The 18,706-nt window shown below is 38.6% G+C and overlaps 1 protein-coding gene across 1 annotated transcript in view; it reads left to right on the forward strand.

The window, feature by feature from the left end:
- The window catches only part of EPB41L4A (erythrocyte membrane protein band 4.1 like 4A), a 275,434-nt gene extending 274,669 nt beyond the window's left edge, over positions 1 to 765 (forward strand). Inside the window, exon 24 of the mRNA XM_073010770.1 lies at positions 342 to 765. Within this exon, the coding sequence (XP_072866871.1) occupies positions 342 to 481 (140 nt within the window). The 3' untranslated portion in view covers positions 482 to 765. The remainder of the gene's footprint in view (positions 1 to 341) is intronic.
- Positions 766 to 18,706: the final 17,941 nt, after the last annotated feature.

The following is an 18,706-nucleotide window of genomic DNA, read 5'->3' on the forward strand; positions in this document are numbered from 1 at the left end:
GGTTTTAGCCACTGAAAGAGAATTCTAGCTGTTCCATTAGAGATCTGAAGTCTGTCAACTGGAGAAGTTATATTTCTGAACTTGAAATATGAAACCTTCCCAGAAATCATGGCGAGCCCAAGAATGGCTGAAAGGCAGAAGTTTCAGGATCTCAATGCTTGACACTTCTAAAACGGGGGAGTAGTAATTTCGATAAACTCTGGTCTGCAATAGTGAATGTGGTCTCGATTCTGTAAGACACTATCAGATGAATGGGTGAGTAGACCCTAGAGACAGAAGCACCTACCTGTGAGAAGCCAGAATGGGTTTGACACTTGTCACAGCAAACTTTTTTCTTTGAGGCGTCCAGACCTCCAGACCTAGAAAGGGCAGAGAACTTGGAAATCTGAGTTTGAACAAGGCACTTGACAAGGTCTCTTGTAATACACATCTGGATGAAGTGATATTGGGGCTGGGATGTAAGTGTAATTATGTATATTGATAATTGTCTGAATAGCTGTTTAATAGATTGATATCAAATGGAGGGATGTGTCTAGGGTTGTTCTTGATCTTTTTCTTTAGTTCTTTTTACGATGATTTGGTTGACGATGTTGTATGCACATTTATCAAATTTGGGATGATGTGAAATTAAAGAGAATAAACTAAATGGTCAAATCAAGATCCTAAAGTCTTAGTCTGGTTAAACTTGCTACGTACAGCAAGAATCGTTTTAAGGAGACTGCATGTAAAGGTCACTACTTGTGTCCTAAAGTCAATAGCATGTATACAGGATAAGTGGCTGTGACACATCTGAAAAAGACAGGAAATGTAGTTGTCAGTGAAGATAGTATAAATCAGTTGTGTACCATGGCTGTCAGCAGAGTTAACTTATTTTTATTTATTTATTTTGAGACAGAGTCTCTCATTCTGTTGCCCAGGCTGAAGTGCAGTGGTGTGATCTTGGCTCACTGCAACCTCCACCTCTCAGGTTCAAGTGATTCTCCCACCTCAGCCTCCCACGTAGCTGGGATTACAGATTTGTGCCACCACGCCTGGCTAATTTTTGTATTTTTACTAGGGACAGGGTTTTGCCATGTTGGCTAGGCTGGTCCCAAACTCCTGACCTCAAGTGATACACCCACCTCGGCCTCCCAAAGTGCTAGGATTACAAGCATGAGTCACCACCACGCACAGCCAGAATTAACTTTTTTTTTTTTTTAACAAAATTAATGGTAACTTAGGTTTCATTGATTAAAAAGTGTGACATGGCAAAGGAGTGAGGGGATCCCCTCCCTCTTCCCCTCTTGCTGGACTACCCTATTCTCAATTCTAGGTGCTATAACCTCAAGTGGGGCATGGGCACAGGATTACATATTCATACATGTGACATTTATGTCACACATTCAACTATAACAGCAGTTGCAACAATTGCAACACCCATAGCCCCAATGCCTATCACCTGGGATATCTTTGCTACTTTCACCCAATTTAGATATAAATGACCTGTAAGTTTTCTTCTATCTCTACAATCCTATGATCCTATGATTCAGCCATGGCCAGGCCAGTAAAGCCTCTAAAATCTCTGTATCCAACCAAGGCCAGGTGCGATAGCTCATGCTTGTAATCCCATCAGTTTAAGAGGCTGAGGCGGGCAGATTGCTTGGGCCACTAGTTCGAGACCAGCCTGGGCAACTTGCCGAAACTTATCTCTACAAAAAATTAGCTGAGTGTGGTGGCACACACCTGTAGTTCCAGCTACTTGGGAAACTGAGATGGGAGGATCACCTAAGCCCTGGGAGGTCAAGGTTGCAGTGAGCCATGATTGCACCACTGTACTCCAGTCTGTACAACAGGGTGAGACACTGTCTCAAAATAAATACATAAATAAATAAAATAAAGTCTCAGTGTCCAGAACACCAAAAGTTCTATTAGAGTGCAATAAGAATATTTGTATGTTGGTAATAGAATGGGAAGTTAAGTATAATAAAATGCCTTTCCTTAAAAGTACATATCCATTGGGTTGATTTCCCTCATGTTCCCAGGGCTGCTCCATATCAGGATGGTTAAAATAATTTTAAGGAATGATTATAGGGGGAAAAGTAGGCACAGAGCCCTGAATTCTCTTTCTGAGGGCAGTTTATTTTCTGCCTCACTAGACTATAGGCTTCAAGTCCAAAGATCCAGTCCAGTGATAATGAGGGGTGAATTGGAGGGTGACAATAGCATAATTTATTATTCCAGGCTTCTGGTAGTATTGTCTTTGGCAACTGAGCACATTCCCCCTCCTTTTCTATGTCTTCAGTGCAGTCTCTGCTTTCTCCCTGTTTATACGGGGTCAGCACATGAAGTAATGTGGACAGAGAGCCTCATCTCCTCGGCTGCTGTGGTTGGTTCAGATATTTACAAGCTGGGCCAATTGGAGCCCTTGTCTGGGACTTTTCTATATTGGAGTCAATAGGGAAAATTGCTGTTGCTTTTATGTTCCTGGCACTAGAAGAATAGCAGAGGACGGCTGACTTTATCTCTTGTAGAGAAAGCCTGTCTGCAATAGTAAGAATGAGGCCAACACACAGAGAGACAGGGAAGATAGGAGAGAAAAGGTGATATTGAGGTCTGGATCTAAGTCTGTCTGACATCAGCTCTGATGAACCACTCCTTTTAAAATGTAAGTTGATTTATATTTGTTATTTATATCCTGACTAATACAGCCTTAAAAAAAAATTAGAAAAAGCACTGTCATGAACTATTACTTCATTAACATAAAAACAGATCATTTTGGTATGATGATAATAAAAATAGCAACAATCCATTGAGCATCTACTATCTGTTAGGCACTGCAGTAAGTACATTACATATTTTTTTCATTTAATCTTCACAACAACCTATGTAGTACCTGTATCAGTTTGCTATAACTGGGTGACTAACTGCCCTGAAACTCAGTGGCTTGAAACAATAATTTGTTTAACTCACAAGTCTTTGTCATGGTTGGGTAATTATGGTCTGGATCAGGCTCAGGTGATCATCAATGAGCTTGCTCATGAGTCTGTGGTAAGTTGGCAGATTTCTGGGACTTACTAGTCTAGGGTGGCCTCATTCATAGGTATAGAGTTTGGTCACCTGGGCACACAAGAGTGGATATTGCCTCTCCAGCAGGCTAACCCTAGCTTGTTTCAAGCAGGTGCCAAGTGAGTGAGTGGAGGCATGTGAGTCCTCTCATGGCTCACTCTTGGCACTGGCACACAACTACTTCTGTGGCATTTTATTGGCCCAGGTTCAAGGAATGAGGAAATAGTCTCTATTCTTAATGAGAGGAACTGAAAAGTCAAGGAGAGTGGATATAGAAAGGCACGGAAAAAATGGGAACACAACTATTCTACTATAAAAGGTATTTTGTGCATACACTTCAAAAGTTAAGAAACGTATTCAAGGTCATAAAGCTAGAAAGCAGCAGAGACAGGATTTGAGCCTTCATCTCCTGACCGAAAATCTCATTCTCTTTCAAAATTTCTTTCTAGTATTGCTGATTGATCTATGCAGTCCAGATGTCACAGTGTAATTAGTTTCTAAAATAAATCTGTTCTTAGATTACTTTTGAATGACTTCTAAGTTATTATAAAGAAGTTCTTTGTTGTAATAAAGGTATTAACTTTCCATGAATATATTCTTGACCCACACCCATAAGCATTTTTGCTCATATTTGCATCCACAATAAAATGAAGTTCATATTTTCATCTTGTAGCACAGTATCATGTGAATTACCGATGCTATTTTAGAAGAATAGCTAAAATAACTTGCAGTACCTAGGAAATTAATTTCTTAAATGGTGCTTACAAGAACTTGAGTTCGGGCAAATGGGAAGCCAAAAAATGGTGAATGAAAGGATCTATACGCCAAAAAGAAAGCTGTCAACAGACAGAAAAAAGAGAGCTGCAGGACAGTGGAACTCAATCCTGTGGGATTCAAAGGAGAGGAGTAGTGGCAAATGGCTAATATTTAAGTTGAGAAATCTTAGAACCTAGTGTATAAGGCTCTATGCGTATCCCAGAGCCAGCCTTCTCCAAAGAAACTCAAAAGGGTAAAATATGGGGAAGAGAGACAAGGCACAGAGAGACTGAGATTACACTGCAAGCAAATGTCCCACATTGTGCTTCTACAAAAATAATTCAGCTCGAATCCTCATTTCATGCCTCACCTGGAAGTCTGAGTGTTACATTTATTCTTCTAGAATAGTTCTCAGGATGTTGTTGGGGGTGGAGGGTGGTCACCTAGGCAGCTTTATCTCATGAAATTCAATGACTGAAATGCACAGATTGCTGGGAAGAAAGCAAGATCAGGAGGGTACAGAACAAAACAGATGGTGGAAAACAAAAGGAGGCAACTGCCAGGAACTTTCTTCCTGCAACTGACTAGGGACTTCTTTCAGAAAGTAACACCAGGCAAGCTGAAGTGAACATTTTGGAACATCTCAGAGATCATTTGGTTTGAGGCAAGATGACTGGGAGCTCACCTTTGGGAGATAGGCATGAGAAAAGGGAGTGTTCAAGTGGTTTGAGGGAAACAGTGACGGGGAGTTAAAAGAGGAAAAGCAGGGGTATTATCTATGGGTTGGTAAGGAAAGCAGATTGTTTTATGAGTTATAAGCTGAATACTAGGGGGAAAAGGTAATATGTATAGTTTTAAAGCATCATTAGTATCTTACATGTTCACATTTTATTTATCATTTTGGTAAATATGCCACTTTAAACACCAGAATAATTTCTGATTTTGGAATCCGGTAGTCAGGATGAGAGGGGAGTATGTGAAGAACTGCAGTGTATTCTCATCAACGGTGGGGACTAGACTGGGATTACACTTTCCCTGACAGGTTTCCTAAGTGATTTGTTTTAAGAAAGGGTGTGCATTCTGTGTGTTCAGAGCCACACAGAGTCTTGGATTTGGAGAATCAGTTTCCCCTCTGTTCTGTTAGCCTTCATCTGCATGCTAGCCTTGGATGACTCTGAAAAGAGAGTGTGGCCATTCAGCCTAGGTCAGCAAGGTTTGGCCCAGAATCAAGCCAGGATCTTAGGGCTGTGGTACCTGACATTGCTATGTTCCATGTTTGATATTTGGTATTTCGTTGTCACCTAACTGCAGACCTCTTTCCCTAACATCAAAAAAGTACAGAATTCTAACCACAAGAGTAAGAATTCTATATAAGCCCAAATCACTTTTCAATATGGACCATTTGAGACAATAGATCTTTTTATAATATTAAGGAAAACAACCCAACGAAAGTAAAAGAAACACTCAGATCAGTATCCATTAGATACAAATGTACCTCAGAAAGGTGACCAAAAAAATGTTCAGGAAGGGCAACCCTGCTTAATCAATTTAAGCTTTTAAATTACAGGTTTGAACTGAAGCAATGACTATATTGATAAATACAGAGGAAGTGCCAGCCATTGGAACCACTTAACTTGCATTTGTTCAAAGCAAATAAATCAATGAGAGAAAATTTTGTAAAGTTTGGAATCTTACTGTAATGTGACACATACTCAAAAATGAAAGAGTTGTTGAATCTGCATATATATATATGTATGTGTATATATATACATATATATACTTGTGTGTGTGTGTGTGTATATATATATAGTTTTGCAGTATTTGCCTTCCTTCCAAATCTGCAATTTAAAAAAGGAAGAGTAGTAACCAAACATTAAAACAATTTTACATTCTTCATCTTCAAGTTTTGGTTGAAGATATTTGAAAAGTCAGGATAGTTTTCCATCTTTAGTGGCTTAGACGTGTGTAGAAAACCAGAATATAATTCGAGTATTTTCTAGAGTATTATTGTTACTAAGTATTACTCTTTACAGATTTATAGATAACAGCTGCCGCCAATTTTGCTGTGTACACGGAGATATCCATCTGTGGTGGCTTCCTTTTACTCTTTGAGTTTCTGGATTTTTATATCATAGGCCAACTTTGCGCACATATGTATTTATTTTTAATTTTTTAAAATGTACCTTTTAATTTGAAAAAACTTCAGATGTACAGAAAAGTTACAGAGCGTATAGCAAGTTCTTGTATATGCTTCACCAATTTCCTACTAATGTTTACATCTGTAGTGGACTGGACTGTGGCCCCCAAAATATGTTCATATCCTAAGTCCCAGAGTCTGTGAATGTGACCTTATTTGAAAATAAAAGGTCTTTGTAAATGCAATTAGGTTAAGAATCTCAATGTGAGATTATTTTGGATTGTGCAGTGTGGGCCTTAAATCCAATGATGAGTATCCTTATAAGAGACACACAGAAGAGAAAATTCCGGAAGAAAAGGGAAAAGGCTAGTTTTTCTACTGATGTCCCTTTTCTGTTCTAGGATCCAATCCTGGGTAGTACATTGCATTTAGTTGTCATGTCTCCACAGTCTCCCTGTGGTCCGTGATAGTTTCCTAGTCTTTCCTTGTTTTCCACGATCTTGATAGTCTTGAGCAGTACTGGTCAGGTATTTTGAAGAATATCCCTCACTATGGGTTTGTCTGCTGTTTTTCTCATGATTAGACGAGGTTGTGGGTTTATGGGAGAGAGTATCACAGAAGTGAAGTACCCTTCTCATCACATTATATTAGAGAGTGTAGTATACCTATCCACATGACTTATCACTGGTGATGTTAATCCTGACCACTTAGATAAGGTAGAGTTTTCCAGTTTTTCTTACAGGAAAGCGACTATAGGTTGAGCATTTCCTAATCCAAACATTCAAGATTCAAAACACTTCAATATCTGAAACTTTTGAATGAGAGTATGATGCCACAAGTGAAAAATTTCGTATGTGTCCTTATGTGCTAGGTCACGGTCAAAATGCAAGCACACAGCACACAGCTTATTCAGCATCCCAAAGAGAAGAAAGATACTTGAGCCCCCTTCAGCTGCAATATATATTTTCTTTACATGCCCAGATTCCTCCATGCAAGCACACAAAAAAAGCATAAAAAATGGCACATGTGCAGGCCAGACTTGCCACTGGCAGTTTCCCCCACGATGCCCTATGTGAGGCCAAGTCTTCTGTGCATTCCTTACTGTATTGTTTTGCCTATTCTATGCTCTGTGGTGTGAATATATTGTTGAAAATGTCAGAAAAGTCTGTTTATACCCCATGGGCAACAGTGGTAAGGAGGTCAAGCTGTTGAAGAGACCAGGTAGCAGTATAAGCTTGAAACATTTTACAGAAGAGTATAGTATTGTAATGACCACCCCGTATGACCTAAGAAACAGAAGGATAAACTGTTGAAGATCTATGTGGAAAGTGATGGACAGAAGTTAATGAAAAATAGAAAAACACTGCATAAAGCTGAACATGAAGATCTTGATCATATATGAACAGAGTGAATCCATCAGCATTGTAATGAACATGTGCCACTTAGTGGTATGATAATTAGGAAACAAGCAAAGATGTATCACAACGAACTAAAAATTGAAAGGAACTGTAACTATTCAACAGGCTGGTTGCTGAAATTTAAGACATTTAAGAAAAGACTTGGCATTACATTTTTAAAGATTTGTGGTGATAAAACATCTGCTGCTCATGAAGCAGTGGAGAAATTCATTGATGAGTTTCCAAAGGTGGTTGTTGATGAAAGTCTAATACTAGAACAAGTCTATAATGCTGATGAAACATCACTGTTTTGATGTTATTGACCCAGAAAGACACCGACTACAGCTGATGAGACAGCCCCTAAAGGAATTAAAGATACCATGAACAGAATATCTGTGCTGGGATGTGTTAATGTAGCATGCGCACATAAATGTAAACTTGCTGCGTAGGCAAAAGCTTTTGTCCTTGCTGTTTTCAAGGAGTGAATTTCTTACTAGTTCATTATCATGCTAACCAAAAGCCTGGATCACCAGGGACATCTTTTCTCGTTGGTCACACAAACAATTTGTACTGGTGGCTGAAGCTCGCAGTAGGGAAGCTGGACTGGATGATGACTCCAAGTATTATTCTTTGACAACTGTTCTGCTCAGCTTTCAGCTAAAATTTTCATCAAAAGTAATGTTGTTTATGCCATGTACTTTTCTCCAAATGTAATTTTATTATTTCAACCATGCGACCAGGGTATCCTTAGATCAATGAAAAATGCATTTCTTGAACAGCGTGGTTGTGTGGTGAATAGAAGCATGGGTGTGGAAGGTTTTCAAAAAGAGTTTAGCATGAAGGATGCTGTCCATATATGCTGTTACCAACACTTGGAACACAGTGACTAAAGACACAGTTGTATATGCCTGGCATAATCTCTGGCCTGTGACTACGTTTAGTGGTGATGGCGAACAATGTGACAACTTCGAAAAATTCTGTATGTCAAATGAGAAATAAAGATCTCTGACCTCTTTACATATGCAAAAAAATACGTTCAGAGTCCATCAGCAAGCTGGAAGAAGTGGATATTGAAGTTTTTAATATTGATAATGAGGCTCCAGTTGTTCATTGATTGATTGTAGCTAAAATGGTTCTGAATGAAAGTGATTATGATAATAGTGATGATGAAGATGATGTTGTTAACACTGCAGAAAAGTGCCTACAGACATGGTGAAAATGTGTGTTGGGCTTATTGAAGGACTAGAGCAGTCTGCACTCATTACAGAACAAGAAATCATGTCAGTTTCTAAAATTAAAGACAGACTTTTAAGACAAAAACTGTGGTTAATGAGGCAGATGACGGTGGAGGAAACATTTTTTCTTCTTCTTCTTCTCTTTTTTGTTTTTTGTTTTTTTTGAGACAGAGTCTCACCTGTTGCCCAGTCTGGAGTGCAATGGTGCCATCTCAGCTCACTGCAACCTCTGCCTCCTGGGTTCCAGAGGTTCTCCTGCCTCAGCCTCAAGAGTAGCTGGAACTACAGGCGCCTGCCACCACATCCAACTAATTTTCGTATTTTTAGTAGAGATGGGGTTTCACCATATTGGCCAGACTGGTCTCAAACTCCTGACCTCACCTGATCCACCCACTTCGGCCTCCCAAAGTGCTGGAATTACAGGTATGAGCCACTGCGCCCAGACCTGGAGGAAACATTTTTAAAAACCATTAGGCAGAACGCTTCCTCCTCCCTAGAGGACCCAATTCATGGTCTGTCAGCTACTTCGGATGTTTCTTCTCACCTAAAAAAAAAAAAGGGGGTGAGGGGACAGTAACCTTTTAATCAAAACACAGCATCGTGGATGGAGACTGAAAGCCTGTCAATGTTTGTTGTTGCTGTTGTTTAATAGAGGACACAGGTATTCTGGTGATGCTCATGTGCTGCTTAGTTACTCTGAACTTATTAAATTTTATGCTGTATTAATGTTATATCTTTTTTTTTTACTGGTAAGTACTATGCGAATAAGTGAGAAAAAATGATTGCTTATTGGTAGCATATAAATTTAGAGTCAGGGATGATGATGATGCCAAACAACCACAGATTGTCTACATGGATGGTTGAGGTAGTGACACGTTTGCTTTCTGATGGTTCGATGTACATAAACTTTGTTTCATGCACAAAAGTATTAAAAATATTGTATAAAGTTGCCTTCAGGCTATGTTTATAATGTACACATAAAACACAGATGAATTTGTGTTTAGACTTAGGTCCCATTCCCAAGATATCCCATTGTGTATATGCAAATATTCCAACATCTTGGAAAGATCTGAAATCTGAAACACTTCAGATTCCCAAGCAATTCAGACAAAGGATACTCAACCTGTATTTTCCTTTTACATACTCAATTCTTTGGAAGTCAGTCTTTAAGCTCAGCACATACTGTAGGAGGTAGGAGATTAAGCTACACATCCTTTGGGGGAGGGTGTGTGGAGAGAATATCCACATTATATTATTTACAATTTGTCTATAAGGAAAAGATGTCTTTCTTTTTTTCCTCTGTCCCTCCCTTCCTGTCTCTCTCCCTCCCTCCCTCTCTCTCTTTCTTCTTTCTACCCTTCTTTTCTTTAATCATTTATTTTATCCATATTAAACAATATTGATACATTTATGTCAATATTGATGCAGCCTATAATCTACTTCTGCATTATAATCTAATCCAATATTATCTTGTTGCCCAAATTGTTCTATCATTTTTACCACTTTTTTTTTTAAATTACATTGGCTTAAGATTTTTTTGTTCCCTAGCCTATTAGAGTTTTCTATTTGTGTGTAACAAATTACTCCAGAACTTAGTGGTGTAAACAGTAGACATTATCATGTCATAGTTTCTACAGATGAGGAATCTGGATGTGACTTAACTGGGTGCTTCTGGCCCCTCACAAGGCTGCAATCTAGTTGTCAGTAGGATCCTCAATTGGAGAGGATCTGATTCGAGGCTTATGCACATGGTTGCTGGTAACCTTCAGACCCTCACTGTCTATTGAATGGAGACGTCGGTTCATTGCAATGTAGACTTCTCCATAGCACAGCTCACAAAATGGCAACTGGCTTTCCTCAGAGTGAGAGAATGAGTGAAAGAGGGTGCCCACGATGGAAATCACAGTCATTTTGTAACTGTACCTTAGAAGTGACATCCTATCACTTTTGCCGTGTTTTATTTGTTACAATTGTGTCACTAGTTCAACCCACACTCAAGAGGGAGGGAATTATAAAGGGGAGGGAATTGTAAAAGAGCGTGAAGATGAGGAGGTGGGAATCACTGAGGGTCATTTTAGAGGCTGCCCACCACATCCATTATTCTGTAGTTATATCCAATCACTTCGATTAATTAGAATGAGGAAAGGGAGAAGAGGGAGGTTTTGAAAAACAAACCACTGATGGATTAAATGTTTTGTTTGCAATACCTTTTGACATGATGCCACATATTTCATGATGTCACCTCTTACACTTACTGGTAATTTGTACATTTATTTATTCATTTAGGAGTATATTACATGTAGCTTCCAAGCCAAATGTGACTTTTCTGACCCCAGCATGTGGTCTACCTGAGAGTTTTGGAAAACCTTTTCTTTCTTTTATTCAATAGCACCTGTTGCACTTATAGTTTATTTAGGTCCAACCATCAAAGCATCACTTCCACCAGGTGTCATGTGAGCAGAAATTGAACAATTAGTGACTGTAATAGAAGCTAAACGTAATCACTTTCATAATTTTGAGTTGTTCATATTGAATTACATAAAAATTATATGATATAACTAGGGAATTATAAAGGACTATTGATGAGAGAATAAATATTAACAATTCCACTTGTATTCAACTTGTCTTAAAATTAAGTCTAGCTACCTTTAAGTAAAATTATTTATTTGTTTATTTTAGTTAAAAAACTAATTCATGCTCTCTGCAGGACACTTAAAAAGGACTCAAACCCAAAGGAACACAGGAGCCACCTCAAATTATATATCTTATTGTTAACATTTATTTTTATTTTTATGTTTTTTTTTTTTTTTTACTTTTTAGTGCTAACATTTTGATGCAAAAAGCTTCCACATTATTTTATATATGTGTTATGTATACATATCTTTAACATACATATGTGCACACCTGCATACACATTTATATATACATATATTTAACAACATTTGTCTCAAATTTGTGGAATACCTAGAAATATATTCTGAATATTTTCTCAAGTAAATCCCTCTTTTAGCAAGGACCCTCTTAACCACTGTTTGTCACTGAAATTCATGTGCATGTGAGTTTCTACTTTGTGGCCACCTCTGGACTCATCCAGTAAACATACATTGGCTGCTGACTATTGGCCAGGCACTGTGCTGATGGCTAATTTGACATGGTTCTTGGCTTCCCTGCATTATAAGCTCCTGTTATCATTATTCTCCTTTCATCATTGGCTTGACAGGGAGCCTGGCACAGGGGAGAGTACCAACCAGAAATTTGGAAAACTCAATTTTTGTTCCAGCTCTGCTACTAACTGGCACAAACAAAAACTAATAGATAACATATATTGAACATTCACTGTGTGCCAGCTACTGCCCAAAGCCCTGAACTTATGCTCTCATGTATAATCCCAACAACTCTGTGAGGGAGATGCTATTATAACCGTACTCATTTTACAAAGGAGGAGACTGAAGCCAGAGAGATTGAGAAGCTTGCCCAAAGGCACATAACTACTAAGTAGTGGAGCAATGATTTAATCCTGGTAGCTGATTCTAGAGTTCACGTTCTTAATCACAATGGTACTTTTGAAGTGGCTACGAAGAGATCGTCCCTCTAGGCCTTCATTTCCTTATTGCAAAAATGTAGAAGCTACCCTAGAGTAGACGATATCCTTTCCAGGTCTAAATTTTTGAGTTAGTCTGTATTAATTTAACCCTATTATTTTAATTTGGGATTGCTTGTTTGCAAGTACAATATGATTTCATCACATGCATAATTAACTTACTCAACTCCAAAGTTTCCCCAAATGAAAAGTGAGAGAAAGCCAGTTAGGGAGAGAACTAGAGAAAAAGTGGAGGCAAGAGTAAGAAAATTTGAATTGGGGATTCAATAGTCAATAGTCAAGACATCTTTGTCAAGACCTATGGAAATTCGTGTATAAATGATTTTGTTTTAAAATCATTTTGTCACTGAAAACAGAAATGGACTGCTCAGGTGACCAGGTGAGTTAATGATGAGATATTTGCCTACGTTCTTGATGAAAATGAAGTATTAATTGGATTCAATGGTAAAACTTCCACAAATGATAAATTAGGAGAACCCATAAAATCATCTTGCAGAGTTGTAAAAAAATGCATATTATACTTTTTAAGCAATGTAAAGCATTTTAAGGATAATCTTTACTATATGTGATTTTTTTCACTTACTGACTTTAAAACCAAACCTATGAGTAAGTTGTAAATCCATTTTACCAGGTACCTATTCAAATTAAAATTTATTGGAAAGATGCAGGAGTATATCACAGAATCCGAAAGCAAATATTCATCTAGCTTTGCAAGAGACTGGGTCCATGACTAGGAAAATCATTAGGATCGAAGATAGCAATTTTCTGGCTCTTTTTCTTTATTCCTCTGCCCTGTCCCTTCCCAAAATACTATATAGGAGAACCTGCTTCATTCTTTTTCTCTTTTCACACAAGCTTTCTTTGCTTCTCCGTGCATGGGTGGAAAATGGCCACCCTACATAATCTTCCAGGCCAAGCATTCAGTAGAGAGGGACTAGTGTTTCTGAGACTTAATTTGAAATGTTTGAGAGAATGTGCAGTCTCAGGTCTGTGGGGCACGAGAGAGCAGGGCCCTATGCTGCACTTTCTAGGAGAAGCCACAGGAAAATATCCAGATTCAGAACAGGAACTGCTAGGCAGTGCATGTCAGTAGGCCAGCCACTGATGTCCTGACAGAAGTTTCTGGGTCCCTCAAGTGAGACTCAGAGCATTGGAGAGAGTTGCTGGACTCACAAGGACCCCATGGACAGAAGTGAGGGTCTCTGTGGTGTTGAGAGAGGACCAAATAGGCCTCAGATGCCTTAGTATGTGACCAAGAGTATGACACTGTTGAATCCCTGGGGACTTAGACACAACCAAGGAAAGGAGAATGAGAAAGGAAGAACACCAAACCAACGGATTAAATTTTCTGCCTTTTTAGTAAAATGGAGCTTGAAATAAAAGCTAAGCTGAATTATAGAAAAGTAATATTACATTGGTGGCACACCTACTGTGTGGGCCGAGACTTGTATTTGATATAATGGAGACCTTTCTGAAATTGCTGGGATTCCTTATGCAGCACATTTCTGAATTAGCATTGCTGACATACTCTAGAATTAGGGCCAGGTCACTGGGAGGGCAAGTCAGGTCCTGTGCAGAGACAAAGTATGTGCTCAGAAGGCTTCTGTGATTTCAGGAAAACCAGTGGATTGTAATATGACCAAGTTGAAAAGAGCTCTACAAAAATGCCTTAAAGTTTTCGGGCAACCTGAGGAGGGTGGGCAGAAGGAAGAAAGGACAAATGTAACCTGAATAAAGTCTATGGTTGGATCTGAGTTTTATGCATGCTAGGAAAGTAGTTAAAAAGGAAGGTGCACAAGATATTCTTTTTAAGGCTTTTTTCTTAGACTCTGAATTTAGAGTGGACTTTGAAGAGAGAGGAGTGGTTTCAGCAGCAGTGGCTGAGGGCCTGCCAGATGTCACAGCTAGGCACTTATCACAGCAGGTCTTTTGGGATGCCCTGTTTGTAAGGCAGCTTCTAAGGTGGAAGGATCCTGGTGCCCTGACAGATGGGTGTCCCCTTAATATGCTGTGGATTGGTGTGGTGGCCTGGGGTGCAGTCACTCTCTTGGGAAAGGAGATGGGACTACTTAACAAGCTTCAAAAGAGCACTGCTCTGCATGGGAAGGTGGACATTTCTAAGACTCCAGTGAAGCACAAGCACACCCCTATTTTGTTTAGTTTGTAGGAAAAAGGAAACATTTTTCACAGCAACTTTTCTTTATAGGAAATCGTCATCCAGGAGGAAAGTGTCTCAGAAAATGGAACAGATCAGAGAATGGAGTCATTTGCACTTTAAGGGTCTGAGCTCAGTAAACCCCCACGTTGGCTCATTCTGAGGATCTCTAAAGTTCGGAGACATTGTAGCTTTTGGATATGAGGAAGTTCTGGTGGAGATTGAGGTTAGGTAGCCTGCTTACAACACCTGCCATCTTATTTAGGTCACAACAGCTTCTCACTTCTCAAGTAAAGTGGGTCCCTCAAGGCCTTCTCTCAGTTCAGTGGAATTGATGGGTGAGTTTGAGGGATGGATGATGAAGGCACTATTTGTGGGAAGTGGGTGAATTTTATGGGTAATCTCAGATAAGGAGCATTACAAGGGGAATAATGCACCTAAGGTCTATTCTTATTTATCTCATCTTTGGGGAACTTGGAGAAAACATCACTCTGGCAGTCAGGCTGCTTTGTGCACAACAGTTCTCATCCTATTGGGATTTGGGCCCAGATTTAGAACAGGAACTGAAGTGTGTGTATGTTTGCAAGGGGTCATTTGGGGAGGGTGAGGATAACACCCAGATGTGAAGTAAGTTTTCCTTGCAGGGATGTAAATATTTAATTCCACAGGAGACTATGATGTAATACCATATTTGGGATTTATTTTTCACTTCCTTTGGCATATCGTTTCTTTCCCAATTGGAGCAGATGGGCAGCTCTGAGCTCATCACCTTGGGGAAGGGAAGTGACAGTGTAGAAAGAGTCTCTCCAGAGTTGTGTTCCAAAATCCTAGGTCCTTAGATAACTAAGAGTATTTTGGGAAGGGACAGAATATTTAAAGAAGCAGAAGGAAGAGAACAGGGCTTCCCCTAAGATTAGAGTAAGATCCCCTGGACTGGAGAGTGAGAAGAACCAGCTGAGCTATAGGTAGGTCTCAGAGAAGGACTCCGAGCCATGGTACCTGAATGCTATTCTGGAGAAATGGCTTTATGGAATGCCTCACTAGTGGGGCCACAGACGACCTCTCAGATATTCCCATGCACCAGGGTGGGGGTGAGGGGAAGCAGCAGACAGTTTCCTACACTAAGATCTCCAGACCTTTACCTTGTTCAACTTGGCTCATGGTCTTCTGTTCATGTGGGTCTTTACCAATTCATTCTTTACAGTGAGTGATCTACATGGCCCCTTCCAGTCAAAGGAAGGGATTAGAATATAATTATTTGATTGTTCATGCATTAGTTCCTTGTGTGCCCCTGGAGACAGAGGTGAAGTTAACTCCATCATAAACACTTGAAATGAACAAGGAAGAAGTTAGTTTACCAGAGGAAAACTGGGGTAATGTGATCTGGAAAAAGGTGAATGGATACTGGGTGGAAAAATGACATTCTTTAAAAAGTTAAAAGTGTTGGACATTCCTAGGCAGAAGAATGATATTCCACAGAGTACATTGTAAAGCCTTAGACAATTGGTGACCGGGAGGTAGGATGAAAGGAGAAGTCAGATCAAAGGGCAAAGGGCTAAACTGAATGGGATTAAATCCAAAGGACTAGGGAGGAAAACACTTGGGTCAAGCCTAGAAGTGACATGGATAAAGCATAGAATAAGTAGGCAGTAAGGAAGGCACTAACTTCTGGGAGTCTGAATCTTGGTGTAAAGTTGTCTGTCCATTAGTCTTAGGCCCTTCACTCTTCTAGAGTGTTCACAGAGGACCTGAGACTTTTGAGGGTAGCTAACCAGAAAACATACTATTTAGATGAAGGGTTTTACCTAAGTACGATAAGAAGTTTCCAATGACAATTCATGCAGTAATAGTGTGTTGTACCTTGCTCTCTTTTATTGTCTCTCTTGTTTCCTGCTTAGGGTAATTATTATTTTTTAAAATAATTTAATTTTTAATTTTTAATGTTTGTATGTGTATACAGGCATACAATGTGTAATAATCACATCAGGGTATAGGGTAATTATTTGAAGACTATGTAGAATAAGAGTAAAATTAGTTTCCCTAAAAGATCACTGGAGTTTTCTCCTGTGCTTTTTGCATCACACATGTGAGATTAACTGGAAAATGACAGAATTGAAGTTGTGTTTCACTTGCTTTAAGCAAAGGCCAGCTTTAATATACAACATTTGTGGGTCCTTCATTCTGAAAATAATTATGAGCCGATTTATGTATTACAGAATCTAATTGTTGCTTTAAAGCATTAAATTATTCCTACAGAGCTCCTGAAAAAATTTGTGAAAGACATAAAAACAAGAATATTTAACATTTTATGTATTATTAGATGACTATTAGTCTTTCAGCAAGTCCTATATTGTTATTGGATTTAGAAATATATGTTATTGTTATTGTTTTGAAATTGGCAGTAACTTGGACTGAAGCGTTTTATTAGAAAAATCAAGAATGAAAGCATGTTTTCTATGAGAGTGCTGGTTAGCCTTGCATCTGTTTTGGAGATTTAATAGTTGCCATATGTTAGAACTATTAAATGAATGATGTAATTTAGGCTGCCTGTTGTCCTGCCAACTGCTTCATGCTGCCTCCTCACTTTTCGTGAGCATTACTCCAACATGTGCATATATCACCCAGCAGTAGTTTCTTATACAATCCTGTTAGTCCTTGGGTTCTTAACCCCATCCATCATCTATATAGGCTCTATCTCTTTCCATCCAGAATTTCAACTAATGAAAAACAATGGTAGATCTTGGCAAAAAGTGTGCTTGGAGGATAATAATCAACCTAATATTCTGACTAATAGATAGAAAACCAATGATAAGGTTGATGCTTTAGGACAATATCACAATGGATGAATAAGAGAATTCAACTTTCTCTACAACATGAATGACAGATAAATGATTTTTTTGTATGAAACATTAGATGGTACATTTGTTTATTAGAATGATACAATAAGAATGACTAGAGCAAAAATAAAACTCTTATGTTGTGTGCCCCTTGCTTGTGCCATCTCTAATGACTCTTACCTAGGAAGATTAAAAGTTCCACCTGAGTATCTCAGATATTTATGTAGCTATAATCTATCTATCTATCTATCTCTCTCTCTCTATATATATATACACACACACACATATAAAATGTAGTTATAGCTCTCTCTCTCTCTCTATATATATATATGTATGTTCCTTTATAAATAAGGAAGCAGAGGGCCAGAATTAATCAATGACTTGTTCCAGGTTGTCATTTATATCAGTGTTGGTGATAAGGAAATTGCTAGGTATTTCATTTTTTAAAAAATTATGTTAGGAAAAATCTATTATCAATGATTCAATAAACCGAATTGAAATGTATTTATCAGTCTAGGTTTCACAGTGTTACAATCATCTACCATCTATCATCTACCATTTTTACCATCATTTACCAAAGAGTAAGTCAGTTAGTGAGACTTTTTCAGCATTATAAGGAGATCCTAGGATTTGCCACTGTGAAACTTCAAAGATCTTAAAATGTCTTATATATTTAAATGTTAGGACTACTTATTTTAACTCAATACCCTAATATACTTTCAATATGGCAGATTTCTTTTTCTACTTTATATTTGAATGTTCTCTTTTTTTTTTCCTTTTTACCTAGGGTCAGAGAGATAATTTTATTTAATTTACACCTTTTACATGGTTCAGCAGGACCTAAAATTAATCCTTTCCTTTATGGGGAGTGCATAACAGTTGTACTCTTATGTAACCTGTTGGCTCCCACGTGTCATCTTAATGAACTTCCCCATTTCCTACTGTTTTACAATCTGTCTTTTTGGCATCTTAAAACTTCCTGCACTCTTCTTCCTTTGGTGGGTGTATTAGTTTGTGAGGGCTGCCATAATAAAGTCACAGACTGAGTAGACCAAACAACAGAAATTAATTTTCTCACAGTTCTGGAGGCTAGAAGTCCAAGATAAGGTACCTGTAGGGTTGGTTCTTTCTGAGGGCCACGAGGGAAGAATCTGTTCTGGGCCCCTCGCTTTGGCTCATAGATGACCGTTTTTCCCCTGTGTCTTTACATTGTCTTCCCTTTCTGTCAGTATCCAAATTCGAAAAGACCTTATCTCCAAATATGGTAATATTCTGAGGTACTGGGTATTAGGATTTCAATAAACAAATTTTAGGGGGTGGGGACACAATTCATAACAGTGGGAAAGAAGAGCACAGAAATATTGAATGTCACGTGGCATTTTTGGGTTATTGAGATTTTATGCAAAAATATAAATCTTAGTTATCAGGCAAGAAACATATGGATAATCAGTTACGTAGTGATCCTAGTCTTCTGATGGTTAAAATGCTAACTGGGGAGGACGTATCCCCTCCTCCATGTGAAGAAAACAATGTGAGCTGAGTT

The sequence above is a fragment of the Chlorocebus sabaeus genome, chromosome 23 (genome assembly GCF_047675955.1).
Source record: "Chlorocebus sabaeus isolate Y175 chromosome 23, mChlSab1.0.hap1, whole genome shotgun sequence".
In the NCBI taxonomy this organism is placed as follows: domain Eukaryota; kingdom Metazoa; phylum Chordata; class Mammalia; order Primates; family Cercopithecidae; genus Chlorocebus; species Chlorocebus sabaeus.